Source organism: Heteronotia binoei, chromosome 6 (assembly GCF_032191835.1).
Source record: "Heteronotia binoei isolate CCM8104 ecotype False Entrance Well chromosome 6, APGP_CSIRO_Hbin_v1, whole genome shotgun sequence".
Lineage (NCBI taxonomy): Eukaryota > Metazoa > Chordata > Lepidosauria > Squamata > Gekkonidae > Heteronotia > Heteronotia binoei.
The window spans coordinates 67,295,211-67,319,199 of record NC_083228.1 but is presented as its reverse complement, the minus strand read 5'-3'; the positions used below and the strand labels follow the sequence as shown (position 1 = coordinate 67,319,199).

The following is a 23,989-nucleotide window of genomic DNA, read 5'->3' as shown; positions in this document are numbered from 1 at the left end:
AGTGGGATATGAGATCAAGCCCACCCTTTAAAACAGACATTTTCTCCAGTGGAACTGATCTCTGTGATCTGGAGATCAATTGTAATTCTGGAAAATCTCCAGGGCCTCTTGGAGGTTGGCAGCCCTAGGCTCTGTCTAGCTCCATCTCTTCACAAATCATTAAGCCCTGCCTGCCTCTTCCTCTTTGTCTCCAAATTTTATTTATTTATTATTTAGAATGAATAAATAAATAAAATCCCCCTGGCTCTTCTCCCAACACACCTCTCCCACCACCTGATATTCTGTTTCAATTATCCCCATAGGAATTTGACATCTATTTATTTATGTAAGAGAAAGTAAAGGGATATCTTTTAGCTTCTTTAAATAGGGGCTAAACAGGATAAACCAGTTCCCTGCCCCAGGTGTCTCCAGCTATTACGAATAAAGGGCAGCTTCTACCTGTATTGCCCCTCTTGGATTCCATTCTTGGGCACTGGGAATTGACTTTTAAATAGGCAGCTATTGGACATAGCTTTCTGATCCACTTCATGACTGTGCCATTTTTGTGAACATTTTAAAAGTTGTATTTCATTATATTAATTGCTTCTTTAAAGGCTGAATGTTTGCCTAGCATGCTTCTTCAGTGCAGAAGTGGTTATGGATTCCCCCCCCCTTCTGTTTTAAACATAAATGGGTCAACAGTACATAAGGTACACCTTCTTCTCTTATAGCAGTGTTCTCTCTCTGGAGCACTGGAGAATTTTTCTCCTGTGGCTTTTTCAAAAAGAGACATACAACTCTGCCCCCTTGAAGCAAGATTACTTCCATTTCCCTTACTTGGAGACAGGAGACTCTGCTTCAGGCATGGGATTAGCATTTGGTGTGAATACAGAGGAAAGTGTGTGGTTTCTCATACTCCAAAAGCCCCCAGGCAGAGCCAGCAATTCCAGTTTTGTAAGCAATGTGCTGGAGTTTACTGGAAAGAGGAGATGAGCAACAGGAATAATGTAATATTCCTGCATTGATCAGATGACACACCTCTCTGTTGTTAGAATATGCAGCGCTTCAAAGAGAAAATTTTTATTTGCTGGGCTGTGTTCTTGAAACTAGGTGCTTTAAAATGATATATTAAACAAGCTTTTAAGGTCTCACAGTAGCCCTTCAAAGTGGAGCCAAGTTATAGGACCAGTGAGTAGGGCTAAGAAATTCCTGGAGATTTGAGGGTGGAGGCTGGGGGAAGCAGGGCATAATGCTATGGAGTCCACTGTCCAAAGCGGCCATTTTCTCCAGGGGAATTGATCTCTGTCATCTGGGGATCAGGTGTAATGACAGGTAGGATTACCAGACTCCAGGTTGGGCCCTACCTGGAGTCTGGTAATCCTACCAAAGAGAGAACCTAAGTGTGTAGTTCTCTTTGAGAGTATCTGTGTCCCAAGCATCTTTCTGACTATTCCTTTCCATATGAAGACTGCATCTGGAGCACAAAGGAACATTCTTGCTGCTGGCTTATCCTCAAAGGGAATTCTTTCCCTTGAGGTGTTAAAGCTGGAGGGAAAGGGGCTTCTTTGGATAGGCTGCAGTTTGAGCTTGAAGTTTGGCCAGCATTAAGCTTTCTGTAGGTTCTAACACACACTTTCTTGAAGTGTGTTTAAATATTTAGAAACTTCAGGATGACTAGAATTTCACATGAATAAATAGTGTTCACAAAGTCAAGCAGTAAGCAGCACAAGGGACAAAAGTTCATACTCAACAGGACTGTGGCAAGCTTCAAGTTGCCCAGTTCAGTGAGAAATAGGATTTAAGTATTCTCATTGCTTCTCCTTCCATTGCAGCATCAGGACTGAACAAACAACACCAGCTGAAGTTCTTCTTTGTACACTTCTGTTAAAGGTTCTGGCAAAGGAAGAAATGCTACAAGAACACACAGGAAAGGAGACCCTTAACCAGAAATGGAAGGGAAAATTTCTACCAAAGTTGGGGTATTTTTCTTATGTAACCTTTCCTGTTATAAAAACTTCCCTCCCTTTTCACTTCTCAGTTAAGCAGTATGTTTAAAAGTGAAACATTTGCCAAACTTAAAAGTGAAACTAGTACAAATGAATCACATCAAAGGGGAAATAACTGTTATAACCTTCAGCCCCCCCCCCAATCTATCTGTGTGTCTGTTTGTACATATATACTCCAAGCTTTCCAGAAAAGTCACATTTCCAAGAACTGGACTATTTTTGTATGAACATGTAGGATTGAAGGGTTAGCAAGAGGGAAAGGACTGGATAGTAATGGCAGAGCAAGTATGGTAGAGTGATTAAAGTCTTGGACTAGAAATCCCAGCTTCAGATCGCTACTCTGCCATGGAAGCTTGAGGGTAACTTTGAGCCAATCCCTCTCTCTCAGCCTAACCTGCCTCACGGGGTTGTTGTGAAGATAAAAGGAGAAAATACCTATGTTTTAAGCTGCTTTTGGTCCTCAAGAAGAAAAATTGGTTATAAACATCAAAGTAAATACTTAGTTCTGAAATCAGAGCTGAAAATATTGACCCAAACTACCCTTCCTGTTCCACAAGATGATTTCAGAATCCATCCCATTACCAGTGCTAGTAGGAGCCAACCCGCTTTGCCAGGCTCCGGAACAGATTCCTCAGATGTTGACTAGGAACTGCCAGAGGCAATTCTGAAGGAAGACCAGGGTGGCTCAGGGAACACTCCTTCCAGACCCAGAGTCCCTGGATCCCAAGATCTCAGTCAAAGGACCCAGCCCTGAAGGCCTGTCTGCAGACAATGCTGTCAACATGCCAGAAGCCAGTTGCCTACCAGGTAGGGCCAGATCCTTGAACTACCAGTCCTCCAAGTTCTCCTCCATTCAGTGAGAGCGACAGAGATGGCAGGCCTGTGAGGAGGCAAGTCAGCAATGAAGAAACACCAGGCTGGCAGCTACTGAGCCAGATCAAGTGTACACAGTGCTTTGCAGAACTGAGGTTCAATCAAGCCCTGGCTGGATGAAGCCCAGGAACAGATTGCCCTCCAGGATACTTAAGCCTAGCTGGTTCACCCAGCTTGTATGGCTAGCATGCTTCTGTGTTCTCTGGGAGCTTGGACCCAGCTACTGAAACGGCTTCTATCCCTTGCAATCAGAGACAGAACAGCAAAAATAGGGTGATGTTTTGGCCTGCATGCCCTACTTCTGGGCCTTCCAGGGCACTTGCAATTGAGTTGCACATGCCATTAATTAGCATGGGTTTAGTGTTACTCTGTGTTAGTGTCATAAGGTCTCAGATTCAGTCCTTGACTATTTCACAGAATGGAGGAAAGAAACAGGGCTGAGAGAAGTCCGTTCTTGAAGCCCTTGGAGCTGTGATCTCTATTAGACTTGGATGCTCTGGTTCTATATAATACGGGTGGCCAACAGTAGCTCTCCAGATGTTTTTTGCCTACAATTCCCATCAGCCCCAGCCATTGGCCATACTGGCTGGGGCTGCTGGGAGTTGTAGGCAAAAAACATCTGGAGAGCTACCGTTGGCCACCTGCTATATAAGAAGTACCTTCTGTTATCATACTACATTTTGCTATACCCAAATCACTTGATGTAATCCTGTGTTTGCTTATATAGGAATAATCCAGACTGAACTCAGTAGGAATTACTTCCAAATAAACATACACAGGAATGGGCTGCAATGTCACTACTTAGGGACAGTGAGGATTAGATGTGCTCACATTGTAGAAAAAGCAATACAAAGGGGAAATTGTGCCTTTGAGAGGGTTAACTTCTATCAGTCAGTGTTGACAAGTGAAGGAAGGAAGGAAGGAAGGAAGGAAGGAAGGAAGGAAGGAAGGAAGGAAGGAAGGAAGGAAGGAAGGAAGGAAAATGATGACTGCCTCAACGGCCCCTCATCTGTATTCCCTGAACGTTTAGAAAACCACTTGTAGGTACTAGTTGAGGAAATTGATTTCCGAGGAAATTGATTTCCTCTGGCACTTTTCTCTTGAGAAGATGGTCACTGTCTCTGTAATAGCCTGGGGCTACTGGTATATAGTAATGAAAGATTCCTAACTTTATTTCCAAGTTTATAATGACCAGCTGGAGTAGGATTGCCAATTGCCTGAAAGGGAAATGCCCTGCTCCTTTAATAAGGGTTTAATAGGCAGTTACCAGATCATCTTGTTGTTAGCCGCCCTGAGCCTGCTTCGGCGGGGAGGGCGGGATACAAATTCAAAAAAAAGAACCTTAGGGTTCCAGTCCTTAGTTGGCAATCCCCAAGAGCTTTGAGGGAGGCTAGGGATTGCACGGTGTTATGTAATGCCACAAAATTATTTCCAGTCACAGAACCAGAAGTTACATCAAGCATTGCTGTGACACTCTAGCAACATCCCAGTCTATGGTTTCACCACAGAGAAATACAAGGGATTTCTAGACCAAAAGTGACATTGCAGTGTCACCACAGTTGCCTTCTCCCTACCCCATTTTTTCTGCTGCTGCTCCAGGAGACCTGGTCTGCCTAGGTTATTTACCTGCATGCCATGAATAGCTTTGGTTGCCATTTCTACACATTAAGCCTCAATTTAAGAGGAAAGGATATTTTGCTCCAGATCTGTTGGCAACCTTAGCTGCGGGTGGGCTGGATATCCAGTTGCTCAGTGTCTCCCCCTCTGAGATTATCTAAACTCTCAGGTCTTGAGCAGAATCCCTTCCGTTAATTGCATCTCAGCTGCTCTCAACATGCCATCCCTTCTGAAGCATTTTCAGACCACATTTGGCTGATTCTGATGGGAGGTTTCTCCTCTTTTTTTCTTAATTTACAAAGTCATCTTTCCCCCCCCTTGTACATTGGTAAATCTCTGAGTAGAGATGAGTGCTGTCCCTAAAGGGAAGTCCCCTTTGCTTCCTCTTTCTTTCTGCTCCAACTAGTTCAGCTTCTCTATGCAGGCTGCAGGGTGGTGATTATCACTGGAAGGGTAGCTACTGACACACACAGCTGAGACTGAGCCTCTGGGGAGGAAGGGGGGGCTATGCTATGTGTAAGTCCCCATGAAACTTTAATGGGGACCAGTCTTAATACACCTAAGCCTGCAAAAATCATCAGCCTTACAAGCAGCCATTTTGATTTTCATTTCCAAAGGGATACAACTTCACTTTCTGTAGAAACTAGATTGGAAATTCTCCAGGTGATAACAAATCAACATAGGTCCAACACTGGGCTTAAACAACATTTTAAAAAGCAGCAAGTGGCTCATTGTAGTAAACAATGATCCACAGTTCCTTGACACTGTGTACATTTTGTATACAAATCGCCTTGCACCAAACTTGGGAAATGTGCTTTGTTTAAAATGATCACTTCAGATGCCAGCTTTTCTGAAGTAACTGATTCTAGGGCTATGTGGGCTACTACTGCTGATCTCTGCCCAGTCTTCATGGCAAACTGAAGGAGTTGCAGCTGCAGAAGTACGGGGAGAGAGGGGGCTTTGGCTTCAATCACTTGTCTATATAAATCAGTTGGGATCTTTTCTCCTGTGAATGCAATTAATAACATTCTCCAATGTTGCTTTTCCCAGTCAAATACCTTCACCGCCACCCCCCATACCCATACTCCAGCTAGGAAGGAAGGAAATACTCCTCACTGCCCATCCCCTAATGCCCTGTAGCTAGGCTTCAGTGCAATTCATAACCTTCTGTAATGCCCGCAGCCCACCTAACAGCACAAAATACTTGCCCTAGTAAACAAAGCTAAACTTCCTTGTCAGTTACATCTCCGTAGTCTCTTGCCCACACAAGAAGGAAATGTTGTCTGTCACCTCCCAAACAGGCTCCGCCCACCTGTCTGCAACTTCGTGGGAAAAGTGGCAGGTAGGCTTTAGACATAATACATCTCTCTAAAACGATACAAACGATGCAGAAAAGTTGAAATATAATTGGGAAGGGGGGAGGGGTTGCGAGAACTGTTAGTTTGAAGGGACCACTCGTCGGGAGGAAAGGACTGAGTAACCACTGCTGTCCCTAAAGGGAAGTCCCCTTTGCTTCCTCTTTCTTTCTGCTCCAACACCGCTTCTATTTCTGCCGCAGCTTCCATCATCATCATCATAATCACCACCACCACCACACACTTCCTCTCCTTCATTAGTAAGTCGACGGAAACAAGTGATGGCTGGGTGAGTGTGAGGAGGGCTTTCTGATGACTGGTGAATTTTTGAGGCGTTCTTCAGCTTCCTCTGCTCTAAGAAGTCTGACTAACGCTTTACGGATCATCGCCTCTGCTCTGCTCTGCCCCTCTTCCAGGGGGAGGGAATCTCCTCTACCCGAGTGGGCATGACCCAAAGAAGGGGGCGGGTCTTCTCAGGACGGTTCCTATGACGTCGACCGCCTTATATGGACACTGCTGCTCGGCTCCGGCGTTTCATTCAGATAAATTGCCTCTTCTTGTAAACGGAATTCCCTGCCTGAGTCCGGGGAGGGAAATGCGAAGGCTGGGAGGGGCGCTGGGCGACCGGAGCCAGGAGGGGGCCTTAAGAAAACGGGCTGGCGGCCCCTCCGGCGCTCTTGCCCAATAGAGGTCTCTCGCCCGGGTGCGGCTCAGCGTCTCGGAGCGCGACCCTTGCCGAGGCGAGCCCTCGGGGGACAAAGCCAAGATGAAGGTAACCTCGGTCGACTCCCGCCAGCTGAAGCCGCTGCTGCGGAAGGAGCCCGCCCGCTGCCTGGTGCTGGATTGCAGACCCTACCTCTCCTACTCGGCCTCCTGCCTGCGGGGCTCGCTCAATGTAAACCTCAACTCCGTGGTGATCCGCCGGGCCCGCGGGCGACCGGTGCCTTTGCACTTCGTGGTGCCCGACGAGACGGCCCGAGGGCGGCTGCTTCTGTCGCCGGCTTGCCCGGACGAACGGGAAGGAGACGGGGTGCCGTCCCTGCGGCTGACGGCGGTGATCGTCCTTGACCAAAACACGCGGCACTGGCGGAAACTCAAGAAAGACAGCACGGCTCAGATCGTGCTGAACACGCTGCTGGCCAGCCTGCCCGAGCCTGGGGCCAGGGTCTGCTTCCTGAAAGGTGAGCGCCAGCCGCAGCCCGCGGGGGAAGGGAAAGGGAAGGGCGGGATGGATGGCGAAGGAGAGGCCGGGGCTCGGGGCAGTAGTAAGGCGCCCGGGATCAGCGCAGCGACAACAGGGATTTGGGCAGGTGCAGTTTCTCACCTGCCAGACGCCTGAAAAGTTGCCCCCTTAAAAATCCCAGAAAAGCCCGAACCCGAATGCTGGCCAACATCTCTGCCTTAAAGGGCGAGCATTCGGAAAGAGGAATTGCAAGGCAAAGGAAAACTCCTCGCCCCAAACGTTTTTACCCTGGCCATATGTCCCGACCTCGAAGGGTGCCTTACCGACCAAATCTGCTTTCAAGAAGGGCTCCTCTTTAGCGGCCACATCCTTGCTGGGAAAGGGAATCACTCAGTGTCCCCCTGCTAGAAACTTGGAGGTTACCCTTGAGGGTTGAAACCTCGTCCCCATTTACGAATCACTTCGATAGGCGGGCCAGGCAGGAAAGCTTGTAGAGATAAGGTCTGATCGGCAGGCTTTGGCAGACAAGTGGCTTCACCTCCTAGAGCGAAAAATACCTTGCCAGGGCAGACGCCAGTGGGGAGGGCATTGCTACTGATATAAATAATGGAAAAAATGATTGGATTTAAGCTACCCCCTTCCCTCAGAAAACAAATGCTCTCTTTCACCCTTCACTGTCTAGACAGGTGTGGTGGAAATCTGGGGACTACAGGAATTTTTTTTCCATCTGGAAGAAGAAGTATGCCTTAATTCTGAGTACTCACCTTAGCAATTTATACCCTTTGTAAATTCCTAGTGGGGTCTGAGAAGTCAGATGACTGATCAGGTTAATTGTTCACCTGTGGTTAATCTCAAGCTGAGCTTTTGACTTGTCAGAACATCACAGTTCCCCAAAGACCACCCCAATAGGTAAAAGGGATTTAGCAGGGGGATAACTCAGCAGTGCCCTCCAAAGGGCAGTTTGGCTATAAATTGTGAAATGAAATATGCAGCTCTATAGGTCAAACTGAATAAATTCTGGAACTGCTGGATGCTTTACAAATGACCAGTTGCTTTCTGATGTGTGAAAAAGGCACAGTACCTGTTACTAGGGCTAATTTAAATCATTGTTGGTTCCAATATTCTACTGTGTTTTCCCCTCCCTAATGGACTATGGTGGGGCTGACACCTTCTTGTCTCCATTTATGTAGTTTGAAAAACCTCATTCTTCTCTTGACTGCATTCTACTGTCTTTGCATTCTTCACAGTTTATCAAATGGTTATAAGAGTTATCAATTAGAAGTGTTGGGTACTGAAAACCTGTGGCCAGTGGCTATATAGTTTATGTGGGGTGGGTGAGTAAAGCAGCTAGTCATGTAAGAATTCTTTCATTCTTGATTCCAAATGTAATTCACAGGGGAAATGCCTCCTACAAAATCAGTTTGTCATATTGGATTGTGATCTGACCCCAAGAAATATTGGACAACTACTTCTTGGCTGATTACACAATCAAAACCCTTTTCCAACGTATCCCTCTGAACTATATCTATAGTGTTAGATGCAGTTTAGTCTAGGCCATCCTGGGAAGCAGATAACAATCTTGTGGGTTTTTAAAAATGCTTTTAAAGAAGCCAGTGAAAACAACACACAATGCACAGCCCTAGTAGAAGCTGTTGATTATGCCCTGGCCAGAATGTGGTCCAGTGTCACATAGAGTTAGATGAAGTGCTGTGCTATTGCCCTGGTCTGCATTTTACTTCTTAAAATAAGATGTATTGGTAAACATCTTTCAGTTTCAATCATTCTTGAGACTACTGGGCCTTGTGCTAGGTTTTTAGTCTGGGCTGACTGGTTTTCACTAAATGTAATAGAAGATTCCTGGGGTTTCTCCCTAGGGTTTTATCTGTACAGTGTGACGTGAAAGAGAGAATTCACTATTGAACGGAATGAAGTAGCCAACTGGGGTTGGGCTTAGGCAGTGGCAGTGAGATAAAGGCATGAGTCAGAACTCTTGTCACATACCACAGACGTAGTCCAGCTCTTCAGGGAATTGCTATTTCTGTTCAGTGACATAATCCCTGTCAGGTCCCCCTCCCCTTAATTTTGAAAGCTTCCCTCATGTCTTAGTTCAGTGTGTCTTTATACATGGGCAGATGCTGCAGGGCTATCCTGTTTTTACAGGGAAACCTGTAGGTTGCTTTATTTCTTGATGTGAGAATGAGGTATGAAACCCACACTTAATGGACTAATGTCTAGGTTGTGTTTTTTAAAAACAATAACTATATATTTCTGAAACTCATCCTTGCTCAAAGGGGCCTGTATAAAGGAGAGATTACACTGTATCTCACAAATGTGTACATGGGTTGTAATTTCTTTTTTAATACTGTTAACTGTGAAATCAGTTTTATCCACAAAAGAGAGATGAAAGAGAAAGTTGATGATGAGCCTAAATATTGTTTGTTGAGTGCTGTCTAGTTCTGCTGCTACCTAGCCAGAAGTTAAGAATTAATTATGAGAATGAAGCTTGTTTCTCTAACAAAATGAATAATGCAGCATTGAACAGCAAAGGAGTTCAGAAAGAGAACAAGCCTGAGAGCAACCTGAAAGATGTGGTGAAAAGATGACTCATTTTAAGAACTGGCTACAAATCTCCTGATTCTCAGTGGCTTCTGGTTACTATTCACCTGCTTTGCACAAGTATGGATGGTAATCCATCCAAGAGGAATGAGTGGAATACAGAGACTATGTTTTCCTATGGGCTGGCTTCCTTGTTTGTTCATCTGTGAAAACATAGGCATATAAATGGATAGAACACTTAAATAATACATAAAACTATTGACAAAATGTCAGAAGATAAACAAAGGGAATTTGGAATGCAGTGCAGAACTGGTGAGTTAGAAACCTGACTGTTCATAGTAAAGTTTTCCTGGCACACTAGGAATTTTAGAGTCCATTTAGTTGACCAAATCATTCTGAAATAAGCTATCTCATGCAGGAAGTAACCAACTCCTACCTCATCTTGCCTTGTGCCAGTGTCTACTTCATACTAAAATGATTGTGTGGCCTCACTGTCCTTTAAAATTGTGTGTTTCTGTGGTCTTTTTTTTGTTATAGTTACATGGTAGTTCTTGGTGAATGGTGGGCTGGATTATTTAAAAAGGTGAAAACCTAAAGGTTTCACTGTGGATAGATAGTATCCCATTTATAAAATAGCTGAAGCCTACTGATGTGTAGTATTACTTTTTATTGGCTAACATTCCTTCACTGTCAGTATCCTTGTAAGAATGTTTTGACATGGACATCATAATTAGTGAAATCAGCTGTATGGTTAAAAACACAAGTCTATAGGTGTGATTTCATACATGAATTTCCATCTCCTGCAGGAAGGTCTAAATAGGACAGAAACAAAACAAGATAGTTTGTGACTGAAAGCACATGCTTGTGCAAAGTACACATGTTGTAGTCTAGACAACAGTGAGCTCTGAGCTCCAGCTTAAGAAATGGATACATTCATTTTCATTAATTGTTCAGTGAACTTGGCAAGTAATCTATTTAACGGTGCAAAACTGCTCATCTGGGGCTTTTTAGATGCCTAAGCCAATTATAGGGTTTCATTACATTTTATGGCCCTTAATGGATCCATTTTATTTGCCAGTATGCAAGAGAATGAAAGTTATTAATCAGTGTATAACAAAACAACTCATCTGAATTTTTATTTTCTTAAATGAATATGAAATGGTCTGTTTAGAAACAGCCAGAAAACAGATGGAAGAAACTACCAGCATTGGTCTTAATCCTTTTAAACATCAGATTTCCATTTATAAAGAACTAGGATATGTGAATATCTTTAACAATGTGACAACAGGACTTCTATCTCTTCTTTGCATCTCTAGCTGAATAAGTTCCTTTTTAAGCAAAGCACGTTATGAAATGACCGTTACAGTGAATTTATTATCCCAAGTTTATTTTTAGTTATCCAGCACAAATAAGTGACCACCCCCAAATTATCCTAATACCTATTTTTCTTTTTCTTTTTTCTTTTCTTCCCTAGGAGGGTATGATACCTTTTATTCTCTGTACCCTGAATTCTGTGTAGATGTAAAGCCTGTGTCCCAAGAGAGAACTGAAACAGAGAAAAGCATCAATAGCTACTATGAGAAGCAGTGCCTCCACCACAAACCAGCATATGATCAGGTGTGTTTAGGGGAAGATATGACTAATCCTACCCACACTTGGGCTCCTTGGGGGGCTTTTTCTGTCATCATCCTGCGCATAACTGACTGGTTCACTCTTTTCTTCATGTCTGGCATTGTGACAAAAAAAATAATAATCAGAATGCATGCTTGGGTTGTTCCTTACTGCTCTCTGTTCATTTACTGCTGCTTGCATATTGAAAAGGATGGGGGGAAACTAAAGCATATGAACAAACACCATTAGTGGACTTTTTTCCTTCCTCAGTCATGCATACATTTCCAAGAAGTAAGCGGAGGAGTTATAATTCTAGCTAGTGCACAAGGGTTGGTTAACTGAAGATACAGCATATGGATGTCCTATAGATTTAATATCAAAGGCTATCATATCAAATGGTCTTTGTTTGCAAGGGAGGTGTTATTCCTCTGCTACTGGGCACTCTCCCACGCACCAAATAACTATAAATACTTGGGTGTGTGAGCAATCTGAGTATGCATTAGTGCCGATCCATACTATAAATATAGCAAATTTTTTGCGGCCGTGGGACTGCTTTCTTACCTTTGTGATATGGGTTCAGCAGATCATGAGACACTGCCATGAGTACATATCAGAACTATGTATAGTGCAAGAAATCACAAATGCAGGATTCAATATCGCCAAAAGCTTGAGCTACTTAAGGTTGTTCTAGAGCTACTTAAGGCTAACCCAGTCTCATTAGATCTTGGAAGCAAAACAGAGTCAGCCTAGTTATTATTTGTATGGGAGACTGTCTCCCATCTTGTGAGAAGGAGAAGCCTGAGGGAGCCTCTAGCAGGAAAGAGAAGTATATTCTGGAAGTGTTCAGGGTTGCTGTGCAGAGGCAAGCAATGGTGAATTGCCTCTGAGCATCTCTTGCCTTGCAAAATCCTTATAGGATCACCATGCATCAGCTACAACTTGACAGCAAAGAGGGGCAGGGCTGAGAAGTTTCCAGCAATCGGGGCAAGGCTTTGTCAGCCTACATCATCAATAACCAATAAGTGTAATTTTAGTAATTTGTATACTCTTGAGTATCAGCATTCCAAGGTGGTGGTTCTTGGTAAACTCCACTCTTCTTAGTGAGGGGGTAGAATTTGGTTTATTGTGGCAGTTTTTTAAATAAAAGCTTAGCTACCTTCCTGACCTAAGGAGTATCAGCATTCTGGCTGTATTCTGCTATGTCTTTGTAATACATACCAACTCATCCTAAAATAGTTCACAAGATTGCAGCTTATCAAACTGTTCAAACCAGTTCATTACTTACTGCACCTCTTCTGGAAGCTTTCTAGACATTGTGTGCTGCTTCTTTATTAGGGTTCCAGGTTCAACTCAGGAAATATCTGGGGACTTTGGGGATGGAGCTAGGAGCAAGGTTGTGGCAAGCACAATTGAACTCTGAAGGGAGTTCTGGCCAGCACATTTATAGGGACTACACTCCTTTAAAATGCCTTCCTTCCATTGGAAATAATGGAGGATGGGGGCACCTTCTTTGGGGGCTCATAGAATTGGACACACACACACCCCCGGTCCAATCTTTTTGAAACCTGGGAGTTTTTTATTTTTAGGAGAGGCACTGGATGCTATGCTTAAGATTTGGTGCCTCTACCTCAAAACACAGCCTCCCCATAGAGCCCAGATACCCACAGAACAATTCTCCATTATGCCGTATGGGGACCAGTCTCCATAGGGTATAATGGAGTGTCCAGTAGACATTTCTTGCCCACCCCCTGCTTTCTAATAACCCTGAAGCAGGACCTCCAAATCAGGAGATCCCCTGTCCCAAACTAGGGATTTTTGTGCAACAAGGGTGAGGCTCACAGATAGAAATGACTGGGAGAGAAAGGAAGTACGGCTTTCTCTCCCAGTCCAACATGAGGATTGGCAACCCTACATCTTTCTTCACACTATGCATATCCATTTCTGAGGCTTACTCTTCCCCTCCTGATAATAATGTCTAGTTTTCTTTGAATGAGTAAACAAACCTGATTAAAAATATCAGGAATAAAGGAAAAATGGTCTGGATATATTATAAAGTGCCAAGAAATACAGAAGAGGTACTTTTTTTTTATCTTTTTAAGGTACTACTTCGGTACCCAAAGATGATATGTTTTTCAGGCCTGGTGACTGGGTCACTGACTAGCTAGCACTGAACACTTCCAGAATATACTTCTCTTTCCTGCTAGAGGCTCCCTCAGACTTCTCCTTCTTCTCACAAGATGGGAGAACACAGCCCTAATAATGCACCAGGGGTGGCTGACAGAACAGCTTGGGTCCTGTGATTCTGACGTGGTTGGGGCAAGGCTGTGGAGCCCTCCATGTTGCTGCTGCTTTAGGATATGAAGCCAGCTTGAAGATGGAGGAAGCTGTGTGCAAACAGATGCCATCTGTCAGCCTGTGATTTTTAATTAGACATGCATGCAAAAAAGGTGTTGTGCTATGTCCAGCTACACATTTATCTTCAAAATGGAAACTAAATGTACACCACATAGTGTCAATAAGGTACCTTTGTGTACTCTGAAGGTTCTGACTAAACTACTCCATGCATAATAACCTCAAGTAAGGCCTCAAAACTATAAGAGGCTTGTTTTTAGCACAATGCTTTTATATTGTTTCTTTATATTTCTTGTTTTGTTGCATCGTTGAAGGAGGTACTGTTGGGAGAAGGGAAGGTGTGAATGAAGTGGAACATAAAAGAGAAAAAGAAAGTGCCCCTTTCAGTTTGCAAACACTGGCCTGTATCCTGCCGCTCTGCTTAGTGAAGATTAAAGCCTTCAATAGATGGATCCAGGCAAGAGTTTTTTGTAGAAAAAGCCCAGCAGGAACTCCTTTGCATATTAGGCCACACCCCCTACTGCCAAGCCAGCTGGAATTGCTCCAAAAAAAGCCCTGGATCTAGGTGGAGCCTGGAGATCTTCAACTATTATAGCTGATCTCCAACTGATAGAGATCAGTTTCCCTTGCTGCTTTGGAGGATGGACTCTATGGCATTGTACCTTGCTGATGGCCCTGACCCAAGATCTGATCAACCTCACTCCTTGATTGGCAGCATGTGTGCCAGAGGAAGTAAGACATTTTATTGGGTAATAACTTCTAGCTGAAGACCAGCTGAACAAAGTTCAAAAGGGCAAGTTAAAATTTGAAATGCTGTTCATAGAACAGAAAAACCTCCCTTCAAAGCAGCCATTTTCTGCAGGGGAGCTGATCTCTGCCAGCTGGAGACCAGACATAAAAGCGGCAAACCTCCAGGGCCCCCCTGGAGGCTGACAACCATACCAGTCTTGTATTACTATGATTTTCAGAAATACTGTACTTTTGCTTGATTCGGTTTGTGTTGGCCAGCAGAGTTGGATTAACAATTAGGCCAGGTAGGCACTGGCCTATGGGCCCCCATGCCTTTAGGGGCCCTGGGTTGGCTCCCCCCCCCACACACACCATTTCCTCCCTGCTTGCAGCCCTCCCAGCCTGCACAAACAGCCAGCAACTCAGCTGCTCTTTGCCGGACTTGCCTGGTGTGGCTGCTGCTGGCTTTGTTGCCAAGTTTGCCTTTCCCCTGCAGCTTTGTCAAAGGGTCTTTTCAAGAAGGTGCCTGCAGCGTGGGCAGTGGGACTTTGAGATAATTTGCGTGGGGGCCCCAAGATTTCAACTGCCTAAGGGCCTACGCAGGGTTTAATCCAGCACTGTTGGCCAGTCACAGTTCTGAGCTGGAGTACTGCTTAACCACAACCTGTATATTCAGGGGGATATCTCAGTTCCTATAAGTGCTGGTCCATCTGGTCAAGCAGAATCAAAGAAGAAGGCCATGCTGCTGTTATGCAAAAACAATAGCTTTAACCATCTGCAACAGAAACTGCCTCTCTTACGTAGTTCTGGGTAGGTGGCCATGGTAGTCCGTGGCAGCAAAATATGACATGAGTCCAGTGGCACTTCAAAGACCAATTTATTCCAGCATCAGCTTTCATGAGTCATAGCTCATTTCATCAGATGCATGACATGTAAATCCATAGGATATATATTTCTGTGTTTCTTCACATATCTGAAGAAGTGAGCTTTGACTTGCAAAAACTTTGTAAGGTGCCAGTGGAGTCCTATCTTATTTTGTCTCTCTTACTAGATACTTCCTATTTGGATTTTCCCCTTATTGATTAGAAGGATGTCTGGCTACCAAATTGGCAGTCTCTGCTTGTTTAGCTAAGGCAATGAAAAGTTATGGTTATATTTGGTTCCTTACCTTCCAGGGTGGTCCAGTGGAGATCTTACCTTTCCTGTACCTTGGCAGTGCCTACCATGCTTCTAAGTGTGAGTTCCTAGCCAATCTCAACATCACTGCACTCCTGAATGTTTCCAGAAAGAGCTCAGAGCCCTTTACAGATCAATACTGCTATAAATGGATTCCAGTGGAGGATAACCACACAGCAGACATCAGTTCTCACTTTCAGGAAGCTATAGACTTTATTGGTAAGTTCTCTATATATTGCAAATGGAAGAATACCTAACTGTGCCTCTAACTGTGCTCCTCCAGGGTAGTTGAGCTGAAATAAATAGGATTACTTTAGTATACATGTCTTGAAGAATAATTTGACCGTCTATGGCCTTTTTACAATTGGTTTCCAAATGGTGTTGAAACATGTCTGCTTCTCTTCATCCCATTTAGGTCCCACCACAGGCATTGATCATAAGAGGTCACTGTAGCATAGTTGCCAATCTCCAGGTGGGGACTAGATATCTCCTGGAATTACAACTGATTTCCAAACTATAGAAATCACTTTTATTTGTTTAAAGCATCTGTTCCACTTCTCCTGGAGATAATGTCTGCTTTGGAAGGTGGACTGCTTGGTATTATACCCTTCCAAGGTCCCTCCCCTCCCTACACCTCACTCTTCCAGGCTCCACCCTCAAATCTCCAGGTATTTCTGAACCCAGACTTGGCAACCATACTGTAACAGGACAACATTCCTACACTGAAGACATTTGTTTGAATTTCATATGTAGTTTGGCCCCTAAAACTTACGTTGAGGAACAATCTACATGGGACTAAACTGCCAAGCCTGTTCAATTTGTATATTAAAGGGAGGTGGGTTAAAATGAATATGCAAGAAGGGTATTGAGTCTCCCCACCACAAATTCCTTATTTTGCTTTAATACAGAAGTTCTCAAATGTCAACATCTGAAGGATTACCCCCTCATTCTGATTTTAGAAAACTCTGGGTCTTCAAATCTCTCCCCCCTCCCCTCAACTAGGGTTGCCAGGTCCAACTCAAGAAATGCCTGGGGACTTTGGGGGGTGGAGCCAGGAGACTTTGGGGGGTGGAGCCAGGAGACTTTGGGGATGGAACCAGAAGCCATTGGGGATGACCCAGGAGCAGGGTTGTGGCAAGCATAATTGAACTCCAAAGGGAGTTCTGGCCATCACATTTAAAGGGACTGCACATCTTTTAAATGCCTTCATTGGAAATAATAAAGGATGGGGCACCTTCTTTTGGGGCTCATAGAACTGGACTCCTTGGTCCAACCTTTTTGAAACTTAAAGGGTATTTTGGGGAGAGTCACTGGATGCAATGCTGAAAGTCTGGTGCCTCTACCTCGAAAAACAGTCCCTGAAGAACCCCAGATACCTGCAGATCAATTCTCCATTATACCCTATGGGAAACAGTCTCCATAGGAAATAATGGAGTGCCAAGCAGACATTTCCCCCCCTGCTGCTTTCTAATGACCCTTAAGTGGGGGAGAGCCTCCAAACTGGGGATCCCCTGCCTGCACCTGGGGATTGGCAACCTTACTCTCACCAGTACATATCACATAGCAGGAAGGCCCTTTTGAAAGAACATGGAACAAACCTCATATGCCCTTTGGAAGCCTCTGTCTTCTCACATCAACAAGAGACCCTTATCAGCTTACACTTTAAAAGCAAGTTTAAGGCAAATGTTTTTATTGCCTTAGAAGGCAGTCGATTCTATCAGGCCACAGCCCAAAAGGCCCTGACCCAAGATCTGATCAACCTCATTCCTTGATTGGCAGCATGTGTGCCAGAGGAAGTAAGACATTACCTTATTGCGTAATAACTTCTAGCAAAAGACCAGCTGAACAAGATTCAGAAGGGCAAGGAAAAATTTGAAGTTCTCTTCAAAAGACCGGCATCACATGCAAACCTGAACTTCTGGTATTTACCTGAAAACTGCCGTTGGGTGCTATTAGCTATGGATGCAGAGTCTGTATCTGTATGCTGAAATCATTTCCATTGGAAAATGGAGTGAAAACCAGCTTGGTTTTCTACTGGAAGTAACTGTGATAACTGTGCTAAAAAAGGCTTTGTACCCTCTTGATGCCAGTCAGCCAATTAAGGACTGAGCTGTTGCTTCCCAGCAACTGATCATCATGTTTCCTAGCTGGTGCTTGGTAGAGATCTAGAAGCTGGATGATTGCTGGTGGCATGCTCTGTGAGCTTGTCTTTGAAAAACTGGTTGAACAATTCTGCATTTTGTAGACCCTGTGTGGGGAACACTGACTTGGTCCATTGTTCCAAACACCTCCCTCCCTGGCTGCAGCAATGCCTTGAGCCATGAAATGAGTGAATGGAAGGTGTGGGAGGGAAGACTCCTTTGTGGCTAAAATAAAATCATGTGTTCCTTGCCCACAGGTTCCTTTTTGCATGAAAGGAAACTGCTGCTGCTAGCAAAACAGATGTGTAGTCCTCTGGGAAAGTAGAACAATTTTCTATGTAGTACAATGTATCCCTTTACCCTCCGGATGTTAGATGCTAATTTGCTTTACAGCCTAGAAATTAAAAGGGGTTACTGTAATAAGTATGTGTGTGGTATAAAGTGTCCCCAAGTTTCAGACTCTAAGCTAGTCAAAGTGGTGTAATGCCTCTTAAATGGGAAGGATGGGGCTGCTGCCAGGAATGATATGTAGGTGGTGGTGGAAAGAGCTGTCAAGTCCCAGCTGACTTATGGTGACCCTGTAAGGTTTTCAAGGCAAGAGATGTTTAAAGGTGGTTTTCAGTTTCTGGACTCTGCATCACGCCCCTGGTATTTCTTTAGGGTTGCCAGGTGAGGCTAACAATGGGTGGGGGACTTAACAAAAGGCTCTGGGAGAGGGAACTCAGAAGTGAGTTCTGGGTGAGCTGCTGTTGCATTTAAAGGGACCATGTTCCTTTTAAATGCTTTCCCTCTATTGAAAATAATGGAGGATGGGGGCACCTTCTTTGGGGGCTCCTGGTCCAAACTTTTTGAAACTTTGAGTTTTTTGAGGAGAGGCATCAACAGCTATGCTGAAAATTTGATCTTCCACCTCATAAAATAGCTCCTTCAGAGCCCCAGATACCCATGGATCAATTCTCCATTATGGGGAATAGGTCTCCGTAAGGTATCATGAAGCACCCAGCAGCTATTCCCCACTTTCTGATAGCCCTGAAGCAGGAGGAGGGATTCCAAACCAAGGGATCCCCTGCCCCCAGCTGGGAATTGGCAACCTTATTCCTTGGAGGTCTCCCATCCAAATATTAGCCAGGGCCCACCCCACTTCGGTTCTGGCATCTGGTGAGATCAGACTAGCCCGGGCTTTCCAGGTCAGGGCAATAGATGCAGAAAGAATTTGCTGCAGGAAGTTTAGTTTAGATGTGCCAGAGAATACTTCCTGTTAAAGGAGAAACTCAAACTCCTTCCACGTTTAACTTAGTGGCAAGAGATTGAGCCTCCCTAGTTCAACTCACACTTCTGCCATGAACTGGCTAGATATACAAGCCACTCTTTCTCAGAAAAAGTCTCCTAACTTAAATATGGGGGGTAGAAGTATTGACATTCATTGGCTGTTGTGATGAGAAAGTGGGCAAACCACTCAGTAGCAAAGTGCTGGTTGCTTGTTTCATTTATTTTATGCTCTCTAGTTAGAGTTCTTAGGATTCCTGGATGTCTCCCCTCCAGTCAATAACCAAACCCCAACTTGCTAAGCTTCAGCATGGTAGTTGTATAGCATGTCCTTCAGACCGTGTCATAGGACTTATGAATATGAATGGTGCAGCTACACAGTGCTAATTATTATTTTTACAACAAGATATTTGTGGGTTCTTTTGCAATTAAAAAAAAAACTTGTAAGGCTACAGATGGTTCAAGGAGCCTTTAATCTCCCCCCCCCCCTTTATTGGTTTGTGTGACTGTTTGTTAGCATGTCAGACTCTGAGCAGAATACAGCATGTCCTGTCCATCTAAACAATCACATTTCACAGTAAGATAAAACTTGGAACGTATTTCTCAAACAAATTCTGTCTTTAATCCATACATTTTACACAAGGAGCTTATTTTCAGCATTTTCTTTTTAATCTTATAACAATAATTGAATTGTGCGAGAAACCCTCAGGCCTCCTATTGCGTAAAATGATAGTTCTGCCGAAGCCATTTATAGCCTGATTTAAGTCCAAGCACCACTTATCAAAGGTTATAATTAGAGATTTTAGACTAGTTTATTGTGCACTTTGTGGTGGAAACCCCAGGAACCTGGGACTCAACATCCCTGCTTAACATGCATGCTGAGTGGCTACCAAAAGAGCCCACAGGGCGGGGACAAAGGCAGCACCTTTCAGGCGCTTAGCCAAGGAGAAAATGAGCACATCTCCTCATCAGATTGGAAGGGAATATGCTACAAACCCACACCTTTTGCCACAACTCTGTAGTTTATGAAAAGAACCTAACTGTGTTCTAGTTCTTTTGTGGTATTGTGAGGCAGTAGTAGTTCTCTCATTACACATCTGCTACTATTCAGCTAGATGTGGTGAACAAAACCCCCTACATTTATCAAAACTAGTTAGTCTGCTACCTAGCCCCAGATATATAATATTTGATTGAATGTGGGAAGTGCTGTTCCACAGTGGGTGGATGTCATGAAGTTTTATTCTCCAACATTGTGACATTAATTCATGAAACTCCTTTGGTCAGTCCCATTCACCTTGTGAAATGGATTTTGAAATGAGATTTGAGAAATTATTTGTGCATTCATTCGTGTCTTTTTACTTGCCTTCTGGATGCTCTGCCAACTAGTACATGTTGCCATGACACTTTTAAACTTGAGGGGGAAATGGCAGAACTTGATATATCCTACATGAAGTACTTTGTCTATTGTTGTAGAATTATAAAAATGCAAAGTTTTCCAGTTCTATTTGAAATATTCTCCATGACACCCACTTGTAATGAAAATTAATCTCTTGAACCTTTTATTCTTCCTAGACTATATCAGACGGGCCGGGGGCAAAATCTTGGTGCACTGTGAAGCTGGAATTTCTCGCTCTCCCACGATCTGCATGGCTTATCTCATGAAAATGAGAAAGTTCCGTCTGGAGGAGGCTTTTGATTACATCAAACAACGTAGGAGTCTGATCTCACCAAACTTTGGATTCATGGGCCAGCTGCTGCAGTATGAGTCAGAAATATTGTCTTCAACGCCCAGCCCTCCTGTTACCTCTTGCAAAAGGGATGCTGTGTCTTTTTTTACTGAAGAACTCTCCTTGAGTAAAAGCTTTGAAGGCTCTTGTTATACTTTTCCTACCTCAGTTTTGAATTCTGTACCAATTCACTCACCTGTCCATCAGCTAAAACTTAATCCTATTGCTGCAACTTCATCCTGCTGGACCCTTCTGGGAGCCAGGGACAATACGGTCCAGTGAACCCAGCAGAGATGACAAGACATTTCATCAACATGCAATACAGAAGATCTCATGGATTTCATTCCAAACAAGATGTTTTTGATTTGAAGGGTCATCTCCTCCAGGAAGGAAAAGTAGGGCCTTATATTAAGATGCAGTCAACGTTTGAACCCACTTGAACTTGGGCTCATTGTGTAGTTTCAAGACCTTACCTTGTGCTGAGTCTAGCTACTTATGCTCAAATTGACCTAGGCTTTGAACTAAAAAACATTCTTCCTTTTCTCAAAAGTAAGTGACCTTCCTTATGGAGGAGAAACATATTTATGGACACTGGCTAGGTCAAGCTTTCAAAAAGACTATGTTTTAAAAAAGGAAATATGTGCATCTTTAAGGATGTTTTTAAATAACTTCTGGGATCTGTGTGCATCCACTACTGTACTTCCAGACCATGCTGGAGCAAAGAGAGCTATACACAAAATTAGGCCTGTCCAATTGCTTCTCAGTTCCTGCTGCCTCTTCTTAATTACAGCTTTGTTTTAAAGTGTAAGCAATAAACAGCTGTGTCAGGAAAGCACAGCTGTAATGAAAAGCACAATTTATGGAAGAAGCAAACCTTGACATTTTAGTAGTGGCAAAAACTTGAATGTTTGCTTTTTCCTGTTTTTATTCCTACAAGAGGATCAGAAAATGTAGGAAGCAAACTTTCCTCTCCTACACCAATGGGTTCTCCACTGTTTTTTGCTGTACAACTGGGGTCTATGTCAGAGGTGCGTTCTTCCCTAGAAGCCTAGGGATGTTGTCATTTTCTAGGCTATGTAATAAAATTAAGTAGATTTGAGAAGAGCAACTTCTAGATACTCCAAGGCTGCTCAAAACCTGATAGGAAAGCTGCGCTCTGTATCATCCTGTTGAATCGAGCTAGGAATTCCAAAGGCCCCTTATTTTAAAGAATTGTTCTAGAACACATTGGTGGTTTCTTCAGATACATACCTGCTATATTATATTGCAAATTCTGGCACTCTGACCTGGTCTAAATGATGTACTTGCCAAGTTTCTGATTGCAGATGCAATGCCTGGTGTTACTACTTACTAAGAGTGTTGATTATTGGCAACAATAATATGCACTGCATGGTGTGAAGGATTTTTTTCCCCAAAAGATTTTCTATTGTGATGTGCTCCTCCTCCGTCCCTGTCTTGGAACTCTGGAGGTTCCATATCCTATGAGCACTTGGTAACATTCTAAGGAAAGCTGTAGAAGCCATGATTTGCACCAGGCCACAGGTTGGCTCAGGATACAGCAACATGCTGTACTTGTCTTTTCAGCCTTGTCTCTAAATGGCCTCAATACAACTTGGATGAAGAGTATGATCCTGGACCCTGCACACACAGTTCAAGTGATAGCTGACCAAGGATAGCCAAACTTTAGGCATAGGTGAGCCACTGCTTACTTGTTCTTGGCAGCCAATGTTGGGAAATGGTCAACGGTCTAAATGTGTATATTCTGCCTCTGACTACTTGAGTCCAGTGACAGAAGCACAGCTCATAACTCAGGTGCCATTTAGTCACTGGGTCATGTGCGAAAGTAGAGGGGACTGCACAGAATACATACACAGCCCATGGTTGCAGCCTGTTCCCGAGTCAGACCTCTGGTCTGTTCTTGGGGCAGAGCTGCTTTGCTTTTCAAATAACACACTTTAATTTAGAACAAGTGTAAAACAAAATAACCAGTTTCTTCCAGCTATCCAATAGAAATTAGTTATGATTGTAAAGGATTATTTTAGAACACTTTTATCAAAATTGTGTCCTGTCTATTGCAATTTGAATTGCTAGCTGTTAAACAATAAATGGATGAGGGGAAATTCAATTTGCAAATTCAATGGCTCTAGCAAAGCGTTATCAATCTGTACACTGTGTAGTCTTGCTATATGTTGTGTGTAGCTAGGTCTGTTTCATATCACATTTCCTGAGATGGAATACTTTCACTTATCTGATGGGCTCCTGTTTGTAGGGGCTCTATGTGTCCAGCTGGTGTGTCTGCAGGCAGTTCAGATTGTGTGTTGTCTGTCGTATTTTTAATATGGGAAATGGCAGTAATTGCCTGAAACTTGTGAATGTGAACAAACTTTTTTAAAATAAAGTTTAAAAGTAAATAAGATTTTGTTCTAATTATTATTTGCCGCGAGTCATGTGATATGTGAAACATCACCATCACCATCAAGGACACATAATTTTCAAGAACTGGTTCTGCTCTTAACCGTTCAGTCTGGAATTGATGTAATTCATTTACTCCATTTTAAAGGAGTGCCCATATAATAAATTGTATTCCAGTGTTTTCTTTCTCATTTTCCAACACCCCCCCCCCCCTTAACTGATGGGTGCCGGTTAACCTAAAATGTAGTTGGAGTAATTTTTCTGTGTGGATAGGATCAGGCCTCAGATTCAGTGGGAGCTCATACGAGCACAGCTCCTGAACCTTTCTGAGAGTTCCTCCTCCTTGTCCATTGAATAGTATGTGCAGCTGCATAACAATCCCTGGATGAGCTCCACCACCTATTTTTCTACAAAATGACCCCTGGATAGGATGCTTTTGAGGCTTCCCTGCAATATGGTCCCTGTAAAATTTAGATCCTTCCTGAATATTTCCTGTTCTTTTCCTGCAGCTGGCTGGTTCTCTCTGAATATTAATGAATCAGTTGTTACAATAACAGCACTGATTCCATAGTTGGAAAAGATTTTGCAATTGTAGTTAGCCAACCTACCTTGCTATTATAGTTTTTTAAAAAACTGAGCAGTGACTTTGGCTAGCTAGAAAGTACAAAACAGACATGTGCCTCCATCAATGACACAGAAAATTATAAGTATACAATAATTTGTGAGTGCAATGAGAGAAAAGGAAGTAAATCTAAAATTAACCATAATGAAAATTGCCAGGGCTTTTTAATAGAAAAGGCCCAGCAGAAATGCATTTGCATATTAGGCCACACCCCCTGATGCCAAGCCAGCTGGAACTGTGTTCCTGCTAAAAAAAACCCCAGAAAATTACTGAGAATTTAGATTTTTATTGTTTTGTGCCCACCATGAGCTTGGTTTTTAAATGGGGAATCCAATACTATTTCCATGGAACCCATACTTCAGTTCTCTTTCCAGTTGAAGGGAT

At 43.4% G+C, this 23,989-nt stretch overlaps 1 protein-coding gene across 1 annotated transcript; it reads left to right on the top strand.

The window, feature by feature from the left end:
• Positions 1-6,326: 6,326 nt before the first annotated feature.
• DUSP5 (dual specificity phosphatase 5) lies at positions 6,327-22,982 on the top strand. Its single transcript, XM_060241690.1, has 4 exons — positions 6,327-7,011; positions 11,044-11,186; positions 15,437-15,656; positions 20,417-22,982. Exons 1-4 carry the CDS (start codon positions 6,597-6,599, stop codon positions 20,851-20,853), a joined length of 1,215 nt encoding a protein of 404 aa, XP_060097673.1. The 5' UTR covers positions 6,327-6,596; the 3' UTR covers positions 20,854-22,982.
• Positions 22,983-23,989: the final 1,007 nt, after the last annotated feature.

What these genes read in the sequence shown, in the direction of transcription:
- DUSP5 (XM_060241690.1), top strand. Translation starts at nt 6,597, where the DNA reads ATGAAGGTAACCTCGGTCGACTCCCGCCAGCTGAAGCCGCTGCTGCGG. An exon ending in CAGGGTCTGCTTCCTGAAAG is followed by an intron (nt 7,012 to 11,043) that starts GTGAGCGCCAGC and finishes TTTCTTCCCTAG; the next exon opens with GAGGGTATGATACCTTTTAT. An exon ending in GGAAGCTATAGACTTTATTG is followed by an intron (nt 15,657 to 20,416) that starts GTAAGTTCTCTA and finishes TATTCTTCCTAG; the next exon opens with ACTATATCAGACGGGCCGGG.